The sequence below is a fragment of the Suncus etruscus genome, chromosome 16 (assembly GCF_024139225.1).
Source record: "Suncus etruscus isolate mSunEtr1 chromosome 16, mSunEtr1.pri.cur, whole genome shotgun sequence".
NCBI classification, from domain to species: Eukaryota; Metazoa; Chordata; class Mammalia; order Eulipotyphla; family Soricidae; genus Suncus; species Suncus etruscus.
In genome coordinates, this window is record NC_064863.1 from 46,483,784 (window position 1) to 46,505,750 (window position 21,967).

Below are 21,967 nucleotides of genomic sequence, written 5' to 3' on the forward strand. Positions count from 1 at the left end.
TTAAAAATAATAATAAAATAAAAATAAATAAATAACAATAAAATAATAAATATGTCATATAAAGTAAACATATAAAATATAATATAATAAATATAAATATACATAAAATAAAATAAATAAAATATAATAAAATATAATAATAAAAAATAAAAATAAAAAAGTTGATTTATACCTTCTGTGAAGTGTTGCTTAAAAAAAAAAAAGCACATCGGCACAAATGACATTTCTACAGAAAGTAAAATTAGGCTCCATCAAATTCCTAAGCCCCAAGTCAATTTCCGCGAACCAGAGGGGGCCGGCCCAGCTGGTCCATCCCAGGGGAAGGAACTTGCCACGCCCACCAAGTAGATCCCGCCTATCCCCGGCGCCTATTGGTTAATGTCAGTTTTCGCACGGGTGGTTCTTCCGGCTCCGCCCTTCTCTTCCGGCAGCGCGGTGTGTCACGTGACCGGATGTGGACGGTGGAGGCGGAATGGCTGCTTTCAATGCTCGGTTCCATTGAGAGAGAGAGAGAGAGAGAGAGAGAGAGAGAGAGAAAGAGGGACGTTCTAGTAGCGGTGTCCGCCCCCCGTCCCAGCTCGCCTCCGCCTGTCTTAGAGAACCCGCCTGGGCCCCAGCAGCCGGGCTCGGTCCGGCCTTGCGGTAAGCCTGGGGCCGCGGCTGTTCTCTGTCCTGGTAGAGGCGGAAAAGGCGCGAGGACTTGACAGGGCCTTGGGTCTCAGGCGCGACTTTGCAGCCTCGCTGCCAGCTCAGCGCCCGGATTTGGGCTCTTCCCCCTTCACCGTTTAGGGCTCCCTTTCCTCCCCAACCTGCCTGGCTGAGAAAGTGGGAGCGTCTCCCATCCCCTGAGCTCTGAGGTGTCCCCCTTCTTTTTCCGGTTCCGCCCTCCCTGGAAACCTAATGTGGTTTGAGAGGAGGGCGTGGTAGTTAGTGCCTTGTCCCTTTTTCTGCTCAAAGCAACAGACATATAAATTTACTACAAATATGTATATGCATTTATATAAATATAGGTTTACTTCGAAATCTATATAAAGGACATTCCCCGCCTGGGGGGCCCGGCCCCCAATTCTCTCTGATGGATGACAGCGGTTCCACTCGCTAAAGTGCAAGGCCAACTCACTCGCTTTGACAGTCAGTCCCTTTGTTCGGCCTGGTCGTGCGTGATCCAAATGAATTTAAGGATCAACACGGTTGGGAAGAAGGGACTGGCCACCCCTGAAAAGTGCTCAGCTGTGTCTTAGATCTAGAGGTTAGTTTTCAGATCCTCCCCCCCCCCACCCAATTAGTGATTTATTCAGTGACTTACAGGAGCACTTTAAATACAGGAGATGTAAGGGGGGGGGGTTCTTTACATGACCGAAATCATACAGCTACAATCATATTTGTAATCACGGTGTTTAAATAGATTTTAAAAAAGATTAAAAAATAAAGAAAGAAAATACAGGAGACGTGATCTCCCAGCTCTTACTGTTGTGAATGCTCTTGGAGACATGCATGGTTTTTAGTCTTTTGCAACATTGCCCTGTTCCCCCTCGGTAGAAATGAGGGCCTAGCACTGATCCTAGGAGGGATCAGTCGCTTTGACAGTCAGTCCAGTATTTTAGAGTCGTCGCTCAATTCCTTTCATTGTGGGGTATTTCCAAATCCTCTCATAGTACTTATCAAGACCTAGACCAGTCGTTACTTATGACGCCTGTGTGGTCAAAATGTTGGTCGCTATGCCTATTCATTTTGCTGTTCAGTTCAGGTTATGGCTAGAGGTATTTGTTGAGTACCGATTAAGAAAGAATATCAAGCGCTGCTCTGCCCTGCTTCTCTGTTGCCACCCCTCTCCTTCTCTTCTCTTTCTCTCCCCGCCTTCCTGAAGTTTATGACCTCATGAACGAATTAGAGAGCAAGTGCTTTGATTGTTTAGTAAATGCTCTAAGTGCTATAGCATTTGAAAGGGGAGATCAATTTGGATTAAGACCATTATTGAATCAACTCCATATAAACCATGAAGTGTAATTAGGGTTTGAAGAGGAAGGAGATAATACTCTCTGCTTGTGAAAGCACCTAAGAAAAGACTTAAAAGCCTGGAAAGAAAAGGGGGTTGGAGTGGAAGTTTTTATTTGGAAACATTGGGCAAATGGGATGAATAAGGGAAAGTTGTGATGAAAGCAATGCTTTAATATTATTTATGCACTGTTTGGGGATTGTGATAGCTTGCAGAGAGCTGAACAGATACTGTAGTGTGATAAGTTGATGTAGTTGTTAGGAACCAGGGTTAGTGTGCTATCAATGGAACAGAATGGCATTCGTTTTGTGTGGATTTAGGGAAATCCACAGAAGTGGCAGCAGATTTCATGTTCACAGGAAAGAGAATTAGATATGAGTGATTTTTTAGATGTGGTTATTTTTTTCTTGGTTGGGTTTGTGTTTGTTATAATTTTTTCTAATTTTTATCACAACATTATGATTTAACAAGTTGTTCAAAATACAGTAATTTCAAGCATTAAATGTTCAAACATCAATATCACCACCAAGAGTGACCATTCCTTCATCAGTATGCCCAGTCACCTACCTACCACTATTACATGCCTCTATGCAGGCACAAACAGATTTACTTCATATTGCTTGTTACAACACAAAGGCAACTGGAATTATCAAATTCAAGATAGCACAGGTCAATTGTATCTCTCCTTGGTATTACTAAAGTCAGTGTCTAAAGATTTACTTAGGCTGTGGTTCAGTGCTACTTGAGCCTTCGTACCCACTCAGAGATTAGGCTCAGGGAATCAGGTAGAGAACTATGTAACTTTCCACCAGATTTTCTGCCTTTTTTGCTGGGCTGACTTTATAGAGTAGTAGGTGCACCCATATGGTCCAGGATTTATACATCTAAAACAAATTAGGTGGCTTGGAAGTTTGACATGACCAAGCCATGGAGCTGGACCCTTTCAGAATGTGGCAGGAATGATGTTGAGCTGCTGTAGTTCATGTAGAAAGAAGAATCTGTGCTTCTTTTTTTCTGAGAAGGCCATAGTGATATCAGTCTGGATCAGACTGTCTGGGAAGTATTGACAGACATTCTTCTTTTCTGGCTATATTATATATATGTATATATGATATTCTTCTTTTCTGGCTACTATTTTGAATCTGCACATTTGCTGAAAGAATGGAGAAATGGGAGAGAAGGGAAGCTATAGCTTTCCTATCATTTGATGCCATCATGTAGGTTTATTTATTAAATCTGCTTTACCTTCATCTGGTTTTGGGAATATATAAGAATGTATAATAGGAATCAGCGCTAGCACAGTAGGTAGGGTGTTTGCCTTGCACATGACCAGCCTGAGTGCAATCCCCAGCATCTCATAGGGTCTCCCAAACGTGCCAAGGGTAATTTTTTTTGTTTGTGTTTTTGTTTTTGGGTCACACCCGGCAATGCTCAGGGGTTATTCCTGGCTCCAGGCTCAAATTGCTCCTGGCAGGCACGGGGGACCATATGGGGCGCCAGGATTCGAACCGATGACCTCCTGCATGAAAGGCAAATGCCTTACCTCCATGCTATCTCTCAAGCCCCGCCAAGAGTAATTTTTGAGAGCAGAGCCAAGAGTAACTCCTTAGTGCTACCAGCTGTGGCCTAAAAACCAAAGTATAACTAAATGAATAAATAAATAAAAGAATGCCTAAGGTAAGACATTGTCTTTACCTGCAAGGATATATTCTAATGGAGAATATAGTTTATAATAGAAAAATATGTGTTTTTAGTGTCATGTTACAGAGTATAGGGAAATGTTAAAGAAGTGGGAAAAGAATACAAGCCCTCATTCAGGTAAAGCAGATACTCTTATCACTGAGCTACATTCCGAGCCCCAGAAATAACTTTTTTGTGTGTGATTACTTCACCAAAGATATTTTTTTTAAGCAGAATCTTAAGGAAATAGTTGGAATTTCCCAGGATAAAAGAATTCCTGGAAATCACATAAACAAAAGTGATAGGAAAGTAAACTGGTTAGTAGCTAATGAGGCCTGAGCATTATTTGGAGTACTTTTAACATAGTGTCTAGGTCCTTGAATTATTTTAAAGGATTATAACATGGACATTTTTGTTAATAGATCAAATGGAGATTAGAATGAAATAAGAGTAAGCTTGGATAAAAGGCTCTCAGGAAGACTTGTACTTATTTGACTCTGGAGGGTAGAGGGTGAAATAGTTTGCAGAAAAGAATGAGTGCTGACAGTAGAGTTGGGAGACTGATGGAGAGAATAAGGATTTGCAGAAATATTTTTGAGAAATAGGAAAAGAAATCTCTGAAGGAAGCAGCATTAGATAAAACTGATCAACACAAACACTAACTGTATTTAGATAATTGTAATAAAACAATGAACATGGATTTGTGTCCTGTAGCCCAAAAGCATTAATGAAGAAATATAATTTATGGAGTCTGACAAAACAGGTCTATAGATAAAATGATTGACAGGAAAAGAGAACTATTTAAACAAGTGCAAGTGGTTATTTTGTATAACTTAGTGTCCACAGGCCTTGCAGCCAGAATCATTTTGTATCTATGTAGTCTACCGTGGATATTTCACATAAATTGTATCATGGAATATTGGTTCTTTGTCACTGGCTTCTATCACTTAGCATGTTCTCAAGATTCATCTGTGTTCAAATGTATACTTACACAGCTCTTTCAATATTAGGAATCTGTTATAAGAGATACTTTGTTAGGTAATTTATTTGTACAAAATCATAGACTAGAACTACACAAACTTAGATGTGGTAGACTACTGTGTGCCTAGGTTGTGTGCTATGACCTATTGAGTTGACTACTATATCTGCTGTCTGGCATTGATCCATCATTCAACAATGCACAACAGTTTCAATACTTTTCTCCTTATTTTTTAGGGCAAAATAACATTTCAATGCATGAATATACTTTATTTTGTTGATTCAGTACATCAATTAATAGACATGAGTTGCTTCTCTTTGGGGATGTGGAGGACTGTTGTAAATAATACTGTTGGGTTACACATTATTTTACCTAAAACAAAGTTTATCTCTGGTTTATTTGTATCTGTTTGTTTACAACTTGGTTTTACCCAAAACAAAGATTATCTTACTTGTAAACCTGGGTGGGTTTACTGCCCCACCCAGGGATGATCTGTACACAATAAAAACGGTAGTTCTGGCAAGCATTGAGGTCCATACTAGGTAGAAGACTACATGTTTCACCCTTAGCCTGATCTGAATTGTTTCTTGTGTGACCCTGATTCAAACTCGTTCATCTGGGCTTGGAAATAAGTCACATGGGGGTGATTTTACAGTACACTTTTTTGTGTGGGCCTGTTTTCATATGAATGTAGACTTAAGAGTGGAATTGAGTCCTATGGTAACTCCATGTTTAGAGTCTTGAATAACTGCCAATTTTTTTCTTTCCAAAGTAATTACATTATTTTATAATTAACAGTAATATGAGTGTTTTTCTCAATAAATTTACCCAGCAGTTGGGGCTGGAGAGATAGCACAGCAGTAAGGCGTTTGCCTTAGACACAGAGGGATGGTGATTCGAATCCCAGCATCCCATATGGTCCCCCGAGCCTGCTAGGAGCGATTTCTGAACTAGAGCCAGGAATAACCCCTGAGCGCTGCTGGGTGTGACCCCCCCCAAAAAAAAAACCAAACAAAAAGAAAATTTATCCAGCAATTGTCTTTAATTTTATTATAGTGGGTATAAAGTGCTTTTAGCTTGTATTTCTGTAATTGCTGCTGCTGAGCATTTTTTCATATATTTAATGATCATTTGTATATATTTTACAGAAGTATCTATTAGAATTCTTACACAGTATCATAGCCAAAAGACCAAAAAGTGAAATCACTTGAGAAAATCCTTTTCTCAAGTTTTAATTGGATAATTTTTCTTGTTGAATTATAAAAATTGGTAGAAAATTTATATTTAAATATAATACATATAAATAAATATATTTATATTAAAGCATGGAATTAATGTTTTCTTAATATTTTTATTACAGTATTTAGTGAGCACTTTCAAAGATTTTAGAATTCAGTATGATTGTTTCTCTAATTTCCTTGCCAAGCATATAAGCTTTTCTTTTTATGATGTATGTGTGTTAACGTATCAAATAATTTTTCCTTGCTTATTAGAGCCATAAATGAGATTTTTAAATTACAGAGGGATCTAAGATCAAATTCTTTCGAAAATTCACTTAACTGTCTCTACTTTGACTTCTCTTCAGTTGAATAAAAATGACAGCAATCAAGCATGCACTACAAAGAGATATTTTTACACCAAATGATGAGCGCTTGCTGAGTATTGTCAATGTTTGCAAAGCAGGAAAAAAGAAAAAGAACTGTTTTTTATGTGCCACAGGTGGGTATTCTTTTACTCCTAGACTAATGGACTGACAGTTTTTTTCAATTGTTTTAAATATTGACTAGATACACAAGAATATATATTATTATTAGAACATAATACATTTAAGATGTTGTAACCATTATTTGAACGCTTGTGACCCAGTACCCAGTATTAAAAAAAAATGTTTCCTGTATGCCATATTCCACTTCCTTCCCTCCCTCATTAAGTAATTTAGATCCCAACTGTTAGCTTACTATATACAGTATTTTTCATACCATAAGACACACATTTCCCCCCCAAAAGTGTGTCTTATAGAGCAGATGCCACGGTAAACATCTAAAAACTGTGTGTCTTATGATCAAGTGTGTCTTAGAGTGAAAATACGGTAGGTAATCTTCTTCCCTCCCCACCTTATTTGTGACTTTACTTTCTGGGCTTTCAGTTACTTGCAAATGTGAGCGAGACCATATTTGCATAACTTTTTCACAGTATATGATAAAATGTTATAACACATTAAAAATGGTAACAGAACAATATTATAATTGCTCGTTTTGTTTGTTGTTTGTTTTTAGTCATACCCAGTGGTGCTAAGGGCTTACTCCTGGCATTTCCCCTCAGAAATTACTCTTGTCGGTTGTGGGGATTGGTGTACTGAGAATCAAACCCAGATCGACTGCATGCAAGGCAAACGTCCTACCCATTGTGCTACCACTTTGGATCCCAATTGTTCTATTTTTTACTTATTGCATTCAATCTTCATTGTGCTTAACTTCTGAATTAAACTTTTATTCTCATTCAGTGTCCTTTTATTATTACAATGCTCTTTTATTATAAGGTTGATGAAAACAATCCAGGATACATTAAAGAAAACTTGCTTCTCCCAAGTACTTCAGCTTAAAGTTATAATTTCTAATAATCTGTTGATACTTATATAATGATAACATGTGTAGTAGGGGTTTGATATTACTTGTGGGCATTTTTTTTGGGGGGGGGCCACACCCGGCGGTGCTCAGGGGTTACTCCTGGCTGTCTGCTCAGAAATAGCTCCTGGCAGGCACGGGGGACCATATGGGACACTGGGATTCGAACCAACCACCTTTGGTCCTGGATCGGCTGCTTGCAAGGCAAACGCCACTGTGCTATCTCTCTGGGCCCAATGGGGCATTTTTTAGGTATCTATTGGGTGTCTTGGAACTTAGTACTGGATAAGGGAGGACTATTGTACTATTGTACTTTGCTTTTTTTCTAATCAGTTTACCATATATAGTTTTCACCTCAAATGTTATAATTAACTTTGCATATCTCTGAATTTTTATATAAACTGTATTAAGGTGCATATAATCACTGGTGACATTAGCAATTCATCATTATATTCACTTTCATGAATGCCATCTTTGTTCTTTTATTTAGTTGTAATTCTTTCCATGTCATTGTTTTTTTGTTTTGTTTTTTGTTTTTAGGGGGGTTTTGGGGGGGGTTTGGGCCACACCCAGTGACACTCAGGGGTTACTTCTGGCTATGTGCTCAGAAATCACTCCTGGCTTGGGGAACCATATGGGATACCAGGGAATCAAACCAGCGGTCTGTCCTAGGCTAGCACGTGCAAGGCAGATGTATTACCACTTGCGCCGCCACTCTGCCCCTCCATTTCATTGCTAACTCTTCTCTGTGAGAGTACTACAATTTATTTATTCATTTTACTCAAGATGAATGTTAGGTTTGTTTTTAGACTTTGCTGTTTAGATAGAACTTCTGTGGCTATCCTTCTGATGTATGTAGGCAAACCTTGTCTTCAGTAGATACCTAAATGTGTAATTGCTGAGTCCTAGGTATTTGAAAACTTAATACCAAAGTATTTTCAAAAGTAGTTGTATTAGGTTCCCCCCGGAGAAACCTAGGTTTTCTCCTGAATATGTATCTCTTTCCCTTTACATTTCTGTAAGTAAATTTCTCCCACTAAAACCATTTTACTTCACTGGGAAATAAAATTATATCAGTTTTCTCTCCCACAAGCAATGTATATATGTTTTGGGTTCTTTTTAAAACTTGGTTTTTGGGGCCAGAGCAATAGCACAGTGGGTCGGGTGTTTGCCTTGCATGTGGCTGACCCAGATTCATCCCTGTCATCCCATATGGTCTCCTGAATTATTCAAAAGTAATTTCTGAGTGCAGATCCAGGAGTAACTCCTGAGTGCTGCATGGTGTACCCCCCCACCCAAAATAACAACTTGGTTTTAATACTTGGTTTTGTCAAAATGTTAATAATTTTTAATCTTGTGGATATAACATAATATTTCCTTGTGGAATTAGGTATCATTTCCATTTAAAATGGAAAAAAACTAATACAAATGAAATAAAACTAATAAATTTAAGAACTTTTTCATTATTTGAGTACTTACTTTACCAGAAGACACTTTCATTTAAAACAAAACATTCCTTGTCCCATTCATTTGACTAAGCATTTATATATTTTTGTCTCTGTTGCCATTTTATTGATTTATACCAGCTGTTATGTAATTTGGATACTATTTTTGCACTGGTTGGTTACATTATTTAAGTTTATGATTTATGAATTTACTTTTATGAAGTTTATAATTTTAATGAAATAAGATTGACCCTTTGTGGCTCCCTTTTTATATTATTTTCAATATTCTTCTGAAGTGATAAAAAGTATTTTATATTGACTCAAAAGTTTTATCATTTTAGCTTTAACATTTAAACATTTACTTAAACGTAATTACGAATTTTTGTCTTCATCTCTCATATCTAATTTTCATTTTGTCTTATTTTGATTCTTTTATCTCTAATTTAAATCAGCTTGCCAGATTCCAGATTTGAGGGGATTTATGGTTAGCATTTTCTGAAAATCTGTAATTCAGTTTGTTTGGGAACCATACCCAGCTATGTCAGGGCTTACCCCTACCTCTATATTCGGGTCACTCTGAATGGGATTGGGAGGTCCTATAGGGTGCTGAATCAAATCCTGGTCAACTGCATGCAAGACAAGTGCCTATTAACTGTACTATTTCTTCAGCTTTTTTAATCTACCATCATATTGTATGATGGTAGATGGTTCTGTATGAAGTCCTGGGTTTGATCTACAGTACTGCAAAAACAATAAAAATGCTGGTATGAAGCTTGCTTCTCTAGGAATCTGCTTCTAGCCCTGCAGTTTGATTTAGATGCTCCATTATTATTCTAAGTATTCCTCAATCATATGTGATATTAAATTCTATTTGTTTTAGTGTCATGTACTTAATAACTCTGAGTGGATAAATGAATGAAGAATCAGTAAATATATCGCAACTCAATTTCTTTTCACTCAACAGTGACAACTGAACGCCCCGTGCAGGTGAAGGTGGTCAAAGTCAAGAAATCTGATAAAGGAGATTTCTACAAAAGGCAGATTGCATGGACCCTTCGAGACCTTGCTGTTGTTGATGCTAAAGATGCTATTAAAGTAAGTTTGTTTGTTTTTTTTTAATTCTAATAAGAGCTACACCCAGTGTTGCTAGGCATAGGATGGAGTTGGAGAAGTAGGGATTGGGGATGTCAGCTGATGATGGGGTCAGCAATGCAGTCCTGATAGTTCTTGGGCCCATTAGTACTTCACTCAATGGTGCTCTAGGCATGTATTCTTACTTCCTCAGGCTTCATTATATGTTTTTCTTAGCCTTAGACCTATTTTCAGAAAATGATTTTTGTTTTCTAACATAGCATTATGTCTCCTAAGATGATATAAACTTGTTTTGTGACTTATTGGTCAACCAATTACCATAGGTTTTCAAAGGTGTATTATTACACCCTCAATTCTTTGATGTTACATGCAGGCTACTAAAAATATGTGTTATGTGTTCATTATATTGCGTCTATGTGTCTGTGTGCGCTCGTAACTTAATCTAAGTAGAATAATTTTGACTGTACACTTCTGTATTTTGATTAGCCATACTTGATATAAAATTGATAAACTTAGCTATGTTATATTTTGGTTTGTTTTTTAGGCCACATCCAGCAGTGCTCAGGGTCCCAGAATTGCTTAAGGGTCTGTGCAAGGATGAAGCTAGAACCTGACTGCCAACATGCAAAGCTTATATATTTCAGCCCTTTGAGCTATCTCTCTAGCTCTGAAATCCATAAGTTGAGTACAAGATTTGCCAGGGAGAGAGGCTTCTAGAAATTCTTAGAAAGTCAGATAGTACGAGGACCCAAGGATACGGTGTTGTTTAGAACCTGTGATACTAAGAATTAACAGATCATCCAAGAAGATACTGTGGTCCTCCAGTTCTGCACTCAGTCTTATTGAGTGACTAAGTGATCTGGGTCTGAATTAGGGTTAGTAACAGTTCAAGGGCCTATTAAATCTTAATCCTTGTATTGTCTCTCCAGTACAAATTTAAAGTGGGATATTGTAGAATATTTTTAAATATTCTTGTTGTTTTGGTAAAACTTAGTTTAAAATGATTTGTGAATAATAGTATCAAAGTAAGTCTTTGTTAGGTCTCATGAATTTATGTAGAATCACTGAGTCAGCCAAAAGCTCATCTTTTGAGGTCATGGTTTGATGTTTGTGGTTCAGGAAGTATGGACTTCATTTTATAGAAGTTTAAGAATGTAACTCTTATCTACCTTTCACCTAAACCACACTCAAACTCTAAAAGATATTGAATATACGATAATCTTTTATTTCAAAGATGTCCCATTATTCCTAATAGTTCTGTGCATTTTACAGCAATACCTTTTATTTGAAAATACTAAGTAGAGTTTCTCTGATTAAATTAGATGCTTCCTTACCTCATCCTCTCTAACACCAAAACACATTCAGGGGTCTGGGTAAATTTTGACCACATCCATTTGTATTATTGTTATTTAAATCTTATGATTACCCTCATATTTCTTATTTAAAAGGTACAAAGAAATAAAAATAACATTTGCAGAACATTTTGCAAAGCATGTTTGGTAGGCAAAATAAAATTGGGTTTTACCCTCATCCCTTGTAAAAGCCTCTGAGGTGTTTAAAACTGGAGAAAATGACAGGCATTTGTTTCAGGAAAGAGAGAGAGAATGTATGTGCTTTTGTCTGTGTGTTTGTCCATACCCAGTTTGGTGGTTGGGGTGACCCACAATGGTTCTTGAGAAACCATGAAGTGGGGGAGATCGAACCCAGGCTTCCTGCATTTGACCCACTGAGCAATCTATCCAATCCCAAAACATTTTAAAAATAAAACAAAAAACTTCTTTAGAAGATCCATTTACATTTGTCTAATTCAGATTTCTTCCTAATGAGAATTCCAAGGTTCAACCTCCGGCACCGTGCAAATATACATCCATATATGTGTGTATGTATATCACAAAAAACCTTCAGTTATAGAGAATGCTATTTTTCAAAGCATTCTAGGTAAAATCTTTGTTTTATCCCTTATTTATTGGGAATACACAATTTTGTAGAAGATGTGGAAATATGGAAACAGCATTTAATAGGTGTTTGAGCACATGAATATATGCAAGAAAATTAAAATGAAACTTTTAAAACACTTTAATAAATTATTGAACAATTTTTACCATAGGGAGAGATCAAGAGTAGAGTCTTTTGGTAGATTTCTGTTTAAGAGAAAATACTTTAAGGGATTTTTAGAAGTGTATCTTTATTAAAAAGCCTTTTCTCTCAAAGATTTTGCACTTACAACCTCATTGACTTACACAATACACTAGCATTGCTAAATGCTTAGTGGAATGTTTTTTCACATCTGACGCCTCATTGCTGACTTGCTTAATGGATTTTCTTTCTTTCTATTTTATGTAGGCACCTTGATGTGTGTACACTATATATGGATATACAAGATAAAATTTTTATACATAGTCTAACATTAGCCATTTAGGATCACACATTGATCTGTGCGAGTGTTGCCACTAGAGCACTCAGCTACTTTTATGGCATTATGGGAAGTATTCCCAGGGAGGAGATCATTTCCCATCAAGTTTCATATTAGTTGCCAGTACTCTTAGCTTTTTTTTAATAAGTAATAAGGCAATTACTTTTTCATTGTAAACGCAGGTTTTTCATCTTTGGGCATTTCAGTTCTGTTTATTAAGTAATACGTGAAATTAAGTAGTCATTCTATGCTACTATAATACTGTTGTATGTTGTACCACAGATCAAGTCCCAGTCTTAAAATGATCACAGTAGTCTCTCAAGTCTGTTATAACTGATGTAAATTAAAGTTTCAAATAACTTCTCTTTTTTTCTGAGCTCTTTCATTTACATTTTGATTCCTCTAACAAGGAGTAACACTTTAATTGAATATATTATTAATATAGTAATATTATTGTTTATGTTATATTAATTATTAATGTGCCACATTAAAAACATTGCCATATAAAATTTAATTCATCAGGTGTGAAGAAAAGTATGCTCCATATTATGTTTTTATCTTTTACATTATAGACAAGCAGTCCTGCTGAAGAGAGAGCTACCTGGCATTCAGTTACATTGCTGTAATGTGACTTTAGTGATATGGAGAATGTTGTGTATTTTTTTTCTCATGTCAATTGAGCTTTTCTTTTGAAAAAAACTTTAAAACCCACCAGTTTTTTTTTTCTTTTGTCTTCCAATTTTTATTATAACACCATATTTTACAAAGTTGTTCATAGTACAGTCATTTCAAGTATTAAATGTTCAAATACCAGTCCCACCACATGTGTGACTTTCCCTTTACCATTGTCCTCAGTCTCCCACCCACCACAATAGCCTGTCTCCATACAAACACAAACTTCATATTGATTATTATAACACAAAGACAAATAAAATTATTAAATCTTATATCAGTGCATGTCAATTTGAAATCATTGTTATATCTCTCCCATGGTATTATTAAAGTCAATGTCTAAGGATTTACTATGCTGTGGTGCTAGTTGAGCCTTCTGGGTTACTGTTGGGCTCACTGAGCTTAGTAGATATGTAACTTTACCATCAGATTTCCTGACATACTGGGCTGATACTACTATAAGATTTTGAGATGTTGGTCCAGGACTTATAGTTCTAAAACAAATTTGGTGACTTGGAAGTTTGATATGATTAAGTCATGAAGTTGGGCCCATTTCTGTTAGAAAGTATAGAGGGGCCAGAGAGATAGCATGGAGGTAAGGCGTTTTTGCCTTGCATGCAAAAGGTCGGTGGTTTGAATCCCGGCATCCCATATGGTCCCCTGAGCCTGCCAGGAGCGATTTCTGAGCATAGAGCCAGGAGTAACTCCTGAGCGCTGTTGGGTGTGACCCAAAAACCAAAAAAAAAAAAAAAAAAGTATAGGATATGGTACTCTGGCATTGGACTCCTGTAGTTCATGCAGAAAGGGGAATCTGCCCAGCCCTCCTTTCTGAGAATACCTCAGAGCTATTAAGCAGGATCAATACCTGTGAAGTATTGGTGACCATTATTTATTATTATTATTATTTGGGTGGTGGGAAACGTGGTGGTAAAGATGGCCTGTTTTTCTGCCATGTTTTCATTTTTGTTACATTTTAGTTATGCTCTATTTTCAGGCTTGAAATTAGGGACAGTCTCCATATTTTTCACCAGTCTTGTTCTTAGAAACTAGATATAGATGTGTGTATGTATATATGTATTTATGTATATATGTATGTATGTATATAACTCCTGAACCAAAAGCTAATCCCTAAACAGAGCTACGTGTAGAGCAAACTCCTAATCTCACAAAATAAAAATTAGATCTACATACCAATTGGTGACCATTGTCATCTTGTAGTATAGAAAACTGAGACACAAAGCCCTTAAGTAGAGATCTTTTGTTTCCATTCATTGTCTGGTTTGTACACATACATGCACACACACATATCTGCACTCAGAATTTTCTAGCTCTAGGCTTATAAATTACTCCTGGAAGTCTTGGGGAATCACATGGGATACTGGGGATCAAATTCGGGTCAGCCACGTGTAAGGCAAATACCCTACCTGCTGTGCTATCACTCTGGTCCTGTATATTGTATTTTTTATGTCATAATTAGAAGATATTTTCTTGATAAAGTCAACTCAAAGTTATGAGTAAAGTATTAAAAAGAAATGTGACTTCTTTTTTTTTTTTTTTTTTTTTTTTTTTTTTTGTTTTTTGGGCCACACCCGGCAGTGCTCAGGGGTTACGCCTGGCTGTCTGCTCAGAAATAGCTCCTGGCAGGCACAGGGGACCATATGGGACACCGGGATTTGAACCAGCCACCTTTGGTTCTGGATTGGCTGCTTGCAAGGCAAACGCCGCTGTGCTATCTCTCCGGGCCCCGAAATGTGACTTCTTAACCCCTCAGGCAATTTAGAAAGAAAAATTTGGGACAGAAGAAATAGTACAGTAATAAGACTTTTGTCTTCTCGTGGCCAACACTGGTTTGATCCTCAGAGTATTGGCAGGCGCTAGCTTTTGTTTCCACTCACCAACTTAAGAGGCATTGAAAGAAAAGTATTTTGTTTTTAACCCAGCTTCTTTTGAAAAATAACGTTTTAATTGACTTGCTCATTGGACTATTTGGTTTGGGGACCACACCCAATAGTAGTTAGAGCTTTTCTCCTGGCTCTGTGCTCAGAGATCACTCTGTGGTACTTAGGGAATGTGAGGTTTTGGGGATTGAACTGGTTAAAGCAAAAGACTTAACCTCTTTCCAATCTTTCCAGCTCCCTAATGGCAAAGTTTTGACTATGAATTAAATTCTCTGAACCCATTTCTGCAAGTTATTAGCAGATTTTTAATAGTGGTTTTATGTTTTAATAATAGCTTCAGTTTCTTTGGAGTTTATCAAATGTGCATTTATAGTAGTGGAAGAGGGGTATGATTTTTTTTTAAAAAAATAACAACTTGTATTTGTTTTTATTTTAGGAAAGTCCTGACTTTGATTTACATTTTGAAAAAATATATAAGTGGGTTGCCAGCAGCACTGCTGAAAAGAATGCATTTATTTCATGCATTTGGAAATTAAATCAGCGTTATCTCCGAAAGAAAATTGATTTTGTCAATGTTAGCTCACAGCTTTTGGAAGGTAAAGTTAAATAAGAATGCAAATGTAAAATCAAGTGTTTCTATAAGTGAATATGTAATTTAACATTAACAGAGTAATTAGAAAAATTGAATTTTTTTAAAAAATTTTGGGTCACACTTGACAGTGCTGAGGGCTTACTTCTGGCTTTGTGCTCAGGCATCACTCTGGTGGTGCTCACAGGACCCTGTATGAACCGGTATTGAACCTGGTCAGCTACATATAAGACAAGTACTTTACCTGAAGCACTATTTCTCTGATCCTACAATCTTTTTTTTTGGGGGGGGGGGGGTGTTGGGCCACATCCAGTGATGCTCAGGGGTTACTCCTGACTATGCGCTCAGAAATAGCTCCTGGCTTGGGGGACCTTCTGGAATGCACCAGGGGATTGAACCAAGGTCCGTCCTGGATCAGCCACATGAAAGGCAAACCACTACACTATTGCTTCGGTTCCCTGAAATCACTTTTGTAAACAAAACTGAAATAAGTTATTACTTCTTATTAGAGAAAATTGAGAAATTGGGTAAATAAAAATTATTGTGAGTTTATTGTCAGAAATGCTGTTATCATTTTAATGGGTATTCTTCTAGGCTTTTTAATGCATAATTATTTTAATGAAAAAATATACATTTTTCCTAACATTCCCATATAATGTATCATGAATATTTTCATGTAATTATATTCTTATCCTAGCATTTTTAATGGCACAGTGGTATCCCATTGTATAGATATACCATCACTTATTTAACTGATTCTTTAAAAATTTTTTCCACTCTCTTTAAACAACTCTGTTTATTCTCTCGGCTGTATTTGTGTCAAGTGTAGATATGGTGATTTAAAACACAAATAATTAGGCAAACTACTTTGGTTCAAATTCTGGTTTAGTCACATCTATATTATGTGGCCTCAGCTTTCTCAGTTTTCTTATCTAGAACTAGAGAGAGTAGGAACTATCCATAGAAAAATTCCGAAGATTAAGTCACTTAATATTTGAAGGTAATGAGTTTATCACTATATATCACTATATGTATAATAGTGCCCCAAAATGTTATAGTGGCCTCAAAATATCAGTTATATTTAGTATAATTATTATATTTAATATAAATATATAAACCATATTTTATTTAATAAAATATCGTATAATACTCCAAAGCACTTGCTATTATTATCAGAATAATTTTCTTAGACTTTTAGTCAGTATTTTAGTCACTAATATCTTTAAGAATGTTACTACGGATTATTTTAATGCAAAATTATAAAGTCTGTTGACTTTGTTGAAAATGTAAAATGAAAAACTTTGTTTAAAAATGACAAGAAACTGATTCTTTATGCCTTGTGGATGAAATTAGCTTTCTGCTTTATCTCAAAGTAATTGAAATAACTAGTTATACAAGTCTAATAATGAGTTTGTTTTTATTGATCACATCACTTTGGTTTACATTTTTTATAGTTAAAATTATAGATTTGACCCAATTTGTATGATAGCAAATAAAAATATTCTATTAGGTGCAAACATCTGAAATTGCTGATAATCAGCCATTTTCACTGATAGGAATTTCAGAGGCTTCAGACGATTTATTTAGTCACTTGCCTCTGTTCTTTCTATATTTTTGTTCTACTTCATTTTCACTTGGCTGTGTATCTTTCCCTCACCATACTCTTCCCAAGTATCTATTAATTACTGAGTTCCTTGCTGTCTATAGCCTTAGTGCTTGGGACTGGCAGAGGCAAGCCTCATCTATCAGCCTCGTGCTGCTTCACTCACTTGGAGGCCCTAGGTTGTTAGTCTACCGACATTAGACCCCAGTGTCTAGGCAGTTGAGTGTGTAGAAAGAGTGACCGTCAATATACATATATACATATATATGTATATTTTTTGGTTTTTGGATCACACCCGGCAGCGCTCAGGGGTTACTCCTGGCTCTACGCTCAGAGATTGCCCCTGGCAGGCTCCGGGGACCATATGGGATGCCGGGATTTGAACCACTGTCATTCTGCATGCAAGGCAAATGCTTTATCTCCATGCTAGCTCTCCGGCCCCTACCTTCAATATTTTTATGGTACATTTTCAATGCCCTTGCAAAGCAGTTTGATTTGTTTTGTGCAGTTTTTTTTTTAACTATTTCAGGGTTGAACATTGTGATGAGTAAATTCACAAACTTGCTACTTTATTTGCATATATTATTACAATTGCAGCAGTTATTTTTTGCCCAAGGTGTATTTTAGACTGGTATATTTTATTAAGATAATCAACATCCTAGGGAAAGCTACATCATTATGTTCATCTAATTAAGCAGCATTACCAAAGTTGACGGAAAGATGATTGCTGTACTTGTAATGGAAGTATTTTTTTATTTTATTCTTTTAATTAAATTTTAATTTTTAATTTTAATTTTATTTTTAAAGCAAAAATCTAGATATCTTTCTTTTTATGAACAATCCTAATTGAGTTCGATTTTTAGAGATAGTAAGAAGATTCTTATGGAATTTGTTTTGAAGATTACGTTCTTTTTTTTTTTTGGTTTTTGGGCCACACCCGGCGATGCTCAGGGGTTACTCCTGACTGTCTGCTCAGAAATAGCTGCTGGCAGGCCACGGGGGACCATATGGGACACCGGGATTCGAACCAACCACCTTTGGTCCTGGATCGGCTGCTTGCAAGGCAAACGCCTCTGTGCTATCTCTCCGGGCCCTGAAGATTACTTTCTATAAAATCATTAGTCATTAAGTTGAATGGAGTTCAGTGGAAAGCTTTATTAATATCTAAAAACTTATATTAATGGAACTTCATGACCATTCATTCTCATTTTTAAAAAAGTTTCTAAGCTGTGGGGGATAATAAATGAGGCATTATCACCATGTCTTTTATTTATTTATTTATTTATTTAGACCACCTGGGAGGAATGCTTTAGGTCTTACTCCTGGCTCTGCACTCAGGGATCACTCCTGTTAGGATTCAGGGAATCTTTTTTGGTTTTGGGAGGGGTTGGATTATTTTGGGGGGAGGCCACATCCTTTGGCACTCAGGTGTTACTCCTGACTCTGCACTTAGAAATCGCCCTAGGAGGCTCAGGGACCATATGAGATGCTGGGAATTGAACCAAATCTGTCTTGGTTTGGCCTCGTGTGCAAGGCAAATGTCCTGCCGCTGTGCTTATGGCTATGGCCCTGGATTCAGGGAATCTTGTGTTGTGCTGGAAATCAAACCCAAGTTGTTGTATGCAAGGCTACAATGTACTTACTATCTCCAGCCCTCTTTGTATCTTTTAAATAGAAAAGTAAACATGTTATTTTCACTCATACATTGAGAAAAACTACTTACTATCAATACTAGCAGTGACAACTTTAGGTTTTTAAAATGACTATTAAATATTTATACCCAAAATTGGAACTTACCAGGAAAAAATGCTTTTAAAAAAATACTTCATTAACATTTGAAGTGTAAAGTTATTTTTTATCCTTTTCTCCCTTTACTTTTTCATTATTGCAAAGTAAAAGGAAATTTTTTAATATTGACTTAAATTATTAAAAGCTAGCTTGAACCTATGATTTTTTTTTTAAATAGTTTTTTTTTTAAATTAGTTTAGAGGGGAGGCCTCCCAAGCAGTGCCCAGGAGGACTGGGTTTCCTCCCAGCATTTCCTTCAGCTGTTTGACCCTGAGATGCTGAATACTACCCAAGGGCCCCTCTGGCAGAAATAGGGAGTATCTCCAGGACTATACCCAAGTAAAACCAGGGTCAACTGCATGCAGTGCATGCACCTTAACCCCTGTTTTATCTATCTGGCCCCTTTAATGTTCTTTTAAAGTGCCCCATTCTTATTCTTTCTAACAATGTTCATGACTAATCCATTGTGAGGAGGGATTGGTAGAGATTTGGGACCTTGAGTGAAAATAACTAGACTAATGCCTGAGTCACAACTGATTTAAAATAGTTCTCAGGAGTGTTCCCTCACCCAAATTTCTTCTCCAAGGGTTTTTTTTTTTTTTAAGACTAAGGAAAAGAAAAAGATGCATATTGTTTTAGCCACTGCAGGAAAATGAATAAGAAAAATGAACTATGGAAATTTAACTTACATGGATCTCTCTATTTTGTTGTTGATTTTGACATTGCCTTTTAAACTTTAATTTAGTGTGCCATTCAAATGAAATATGGGTAGTATTTTAAAAGTTTAAGCCTGTGTACTTTTCTACCCAGCTAATATTCTTTGCTTACTTTCCTCTGCTTTTTTCATACCTTTTTATTCTCCAGAACTGCCTAAAGTTACAGAAGGTGCGTAACACCTTTTCTTCTTATTCTATTCCATATATTTTTATTACTTATCATTGTTATATACTGTTAGTTGCATATTTTATGAAATTGTGTACAGGGATGTTTCATTGATTCAATGAATTCAAAGTCTGTTTTGTGGAAGATAAAATACTTTTGAAGTATTTATGATTATACTTGTTCATTTTAAATATTTATTTGTGTAAACAGCTATACAGAATGATTTAGTCAGTTTTTCCCCTAGTGCTAATAATGCCACTAATGACAGTTCACTATTTCCACAAAGGACCAAAATGTTTTTATTTAGAGGACACAGAACGAGGCGGTGCCTCTGAAGTATTCATATACTATAATCTGTCACAGTCTGTACCACACATTTTTATTTGTTTGTGTGTGTGTTTTGGTCACACTTGGCCCACAGAGATTATCCTGGCTTTGTGTTCAGGATTTATTTCTCCTGGGCTCAGGGGACATTATAGACACTAGGATCAAGCATGTGTTATCTGTGTGCAAGGCAACCACACCACCTTACATGCTGTACTATTACTCTGGCCCTTATACCAAACATTCTAGGTCCCTCCTTTCATATTCCCCTTGGCTGGTATCTAAATCTAATTATCATCTGAGATGACTCATACAGATATAGTTATCCTTAATTGTAAATCCTTTGAAACTTTAAATTAGCTGGTTATTTTGTGTTGTTGTCCTAGGAAAATTAGCATATGTCAGTTCATGCTGAGTATAACTTATTTTCATAAATAAGACAATGAGAGTGTTTTGGTTTTTGGGCCATACCAAGTAGTGCTTAGGGATCACTCCTGGGAGATCATATATGGTTTCAGAGATTGAACCCTGGTTGGCTAATGAAAGACAAGCACTCTACCTGCTGTATTATCTCTCCAGCCTCACAAAACAAGCACCCAGAACTTCTAATATAGATTATTTGTCTCATTAAGTTTATGAAAGAAAGACAGTAACTTTATTTAGGGACTAATAGATTAAAATGATTTAAAAAATTTTTCTCTCAATCACCTCAAACCTTATTGTTAAAATACTCACACATACTAAATATATTTTCTGCAGACATTGAACTGCAGTTTTTTCAGAAAGCACCTCTTAGTTTTTTGTTTATGAAACATGGATACCATGTAAATGTTTGTTTCAAGCAACTATGGTGGTGCTTCTTAATATAGAGTGATTGCAAAAACATCAATAGTCCTAACATTTAGATTTTTGTTTGTTTTGTTTTGGGCCACACCTGGTGGTGCTTAGGGGTTACTCCTAGTTCTGCACTCAGAAATCACTCTTGGCAGGTTCAGGGGACCAACCATATGGGATGCTGGGAATCAAACTCTGGTTGGCCACATGCAAGGCAAGCACCCTACCCACTGTGCTATTGCTCAAGCTCAACATTTTGAAATTTATCAGAGCAAGTAAACTTTTTAAGACGAATTTCTATTACTGCTTTCATTGCTCAAAATTTTAATAATTGGTAAATATTAATATTAGAAGTTATTCTTTAAAGCTATATCAAAGATGAAAATAATAATAATAATAATAATAATAATAGTAGAAGAAAAAAGTTGCCTAGAGAAAAAGGAAAGCAAATTGTTTTCATATTCTTGAATCTAATCAGTATTTTATTAGAGTGACCACCTCCTCAGGTAGGAAAAAGAGGGTTGAGTTTGTTTTCATGTTTTATTTTCGGTTTTTCATTTAATTAGTGCTTGGGAAATTGTTACTAAAGCCTGTTTTAACACTTAGAAATCAGTGAATTAGAATGCATGCTTTTTATTTATTATAATAAAATTATATTAACATGCAATTTTTCTTCAAATAAGAATTTTTTTATATAATTTAAGTCGTCCTTTCCTATTTCTTCAGCCACTAAATGTGACCTGTGCTTATAACTGACTTTACCTGTAATGTATCATGTCAGAGTCCTTCTTGCCTTTTTCACTACTTTTATTTTCAATTTTTACCCTTTTTAAGAATCTGTTCCAAGTGGAGAAAATCAGAGTGTGGCTGGAGGTGATGAAGAAGCTGTAGATGAATACCAAGAGTTAAATGCAAGAGAAGAGCAGGATATTGAAATCATGATGGAAGGTTGTGAATGTGCAATCTCTAATGCCGAGGCCTTTGCAGAAAGATTGTCCAGAGAGCTGCAAGTCCTAGATGGGGTAAGACTTTCTTATGACTTCTGAATGAGTTATGTGGAGTGAATTAAGAAAACTGCCAATATTCCTGTTTTATTGCCTTGGTACTATGCCTGTACTGGATTTATTGCTGCCTTTCTCTGAAAGTGC

At 36.3% G+C, this 21,967-nt stretch overlaps 1 protein-coding gene across 4 annotated transcripts in view; it reads left to right on the forward strand.

Annotated features, from left to right (window-relative positions):
* The first annotated feature begins 525 nt into the window (after window positions 1-525).
* The window catches only part of EXOC1 (exocyst complex component 1), a 66,893-nt gene continuing 45,451 nt past the window's right edge, over window positions 526-21,967 (forward strand). For 2 of the 4 annotated variants that reach the window (XM_049789939.1, XM_049789941.1), the window contains exons 1-6: window positions 526-642; window positions 6,241-6,374; window positions 9,689-9,819; window positions 15,236-15,395; window positions 19,644-19,664; window positions 21,654-21,841. In XM_049789939.1, coding sequence (XP_049645896.1) covers window positions 6,251-6,374; window positions 9,689-9,819; window positions 15,236-15,395; window positions 19,644-19,664; window positions 21,654-21,841 — 624 coding nt within the window. In that variant the 5' untranslated portion in view covers window positions 526-642; window positions 6,241-6,250. The remainder of the gene's footprint in view (window positions 643-6,240; window positions 6,375-9,688; window positions 9,820-15,235; window positions 15,396-19,643; window positions 19,665-21,653; window positions 21,842-21,967) is intronic. The other 2 variants (XM_049789940.1, XM_049789942.1) reach the window with 1 other exon arrangement.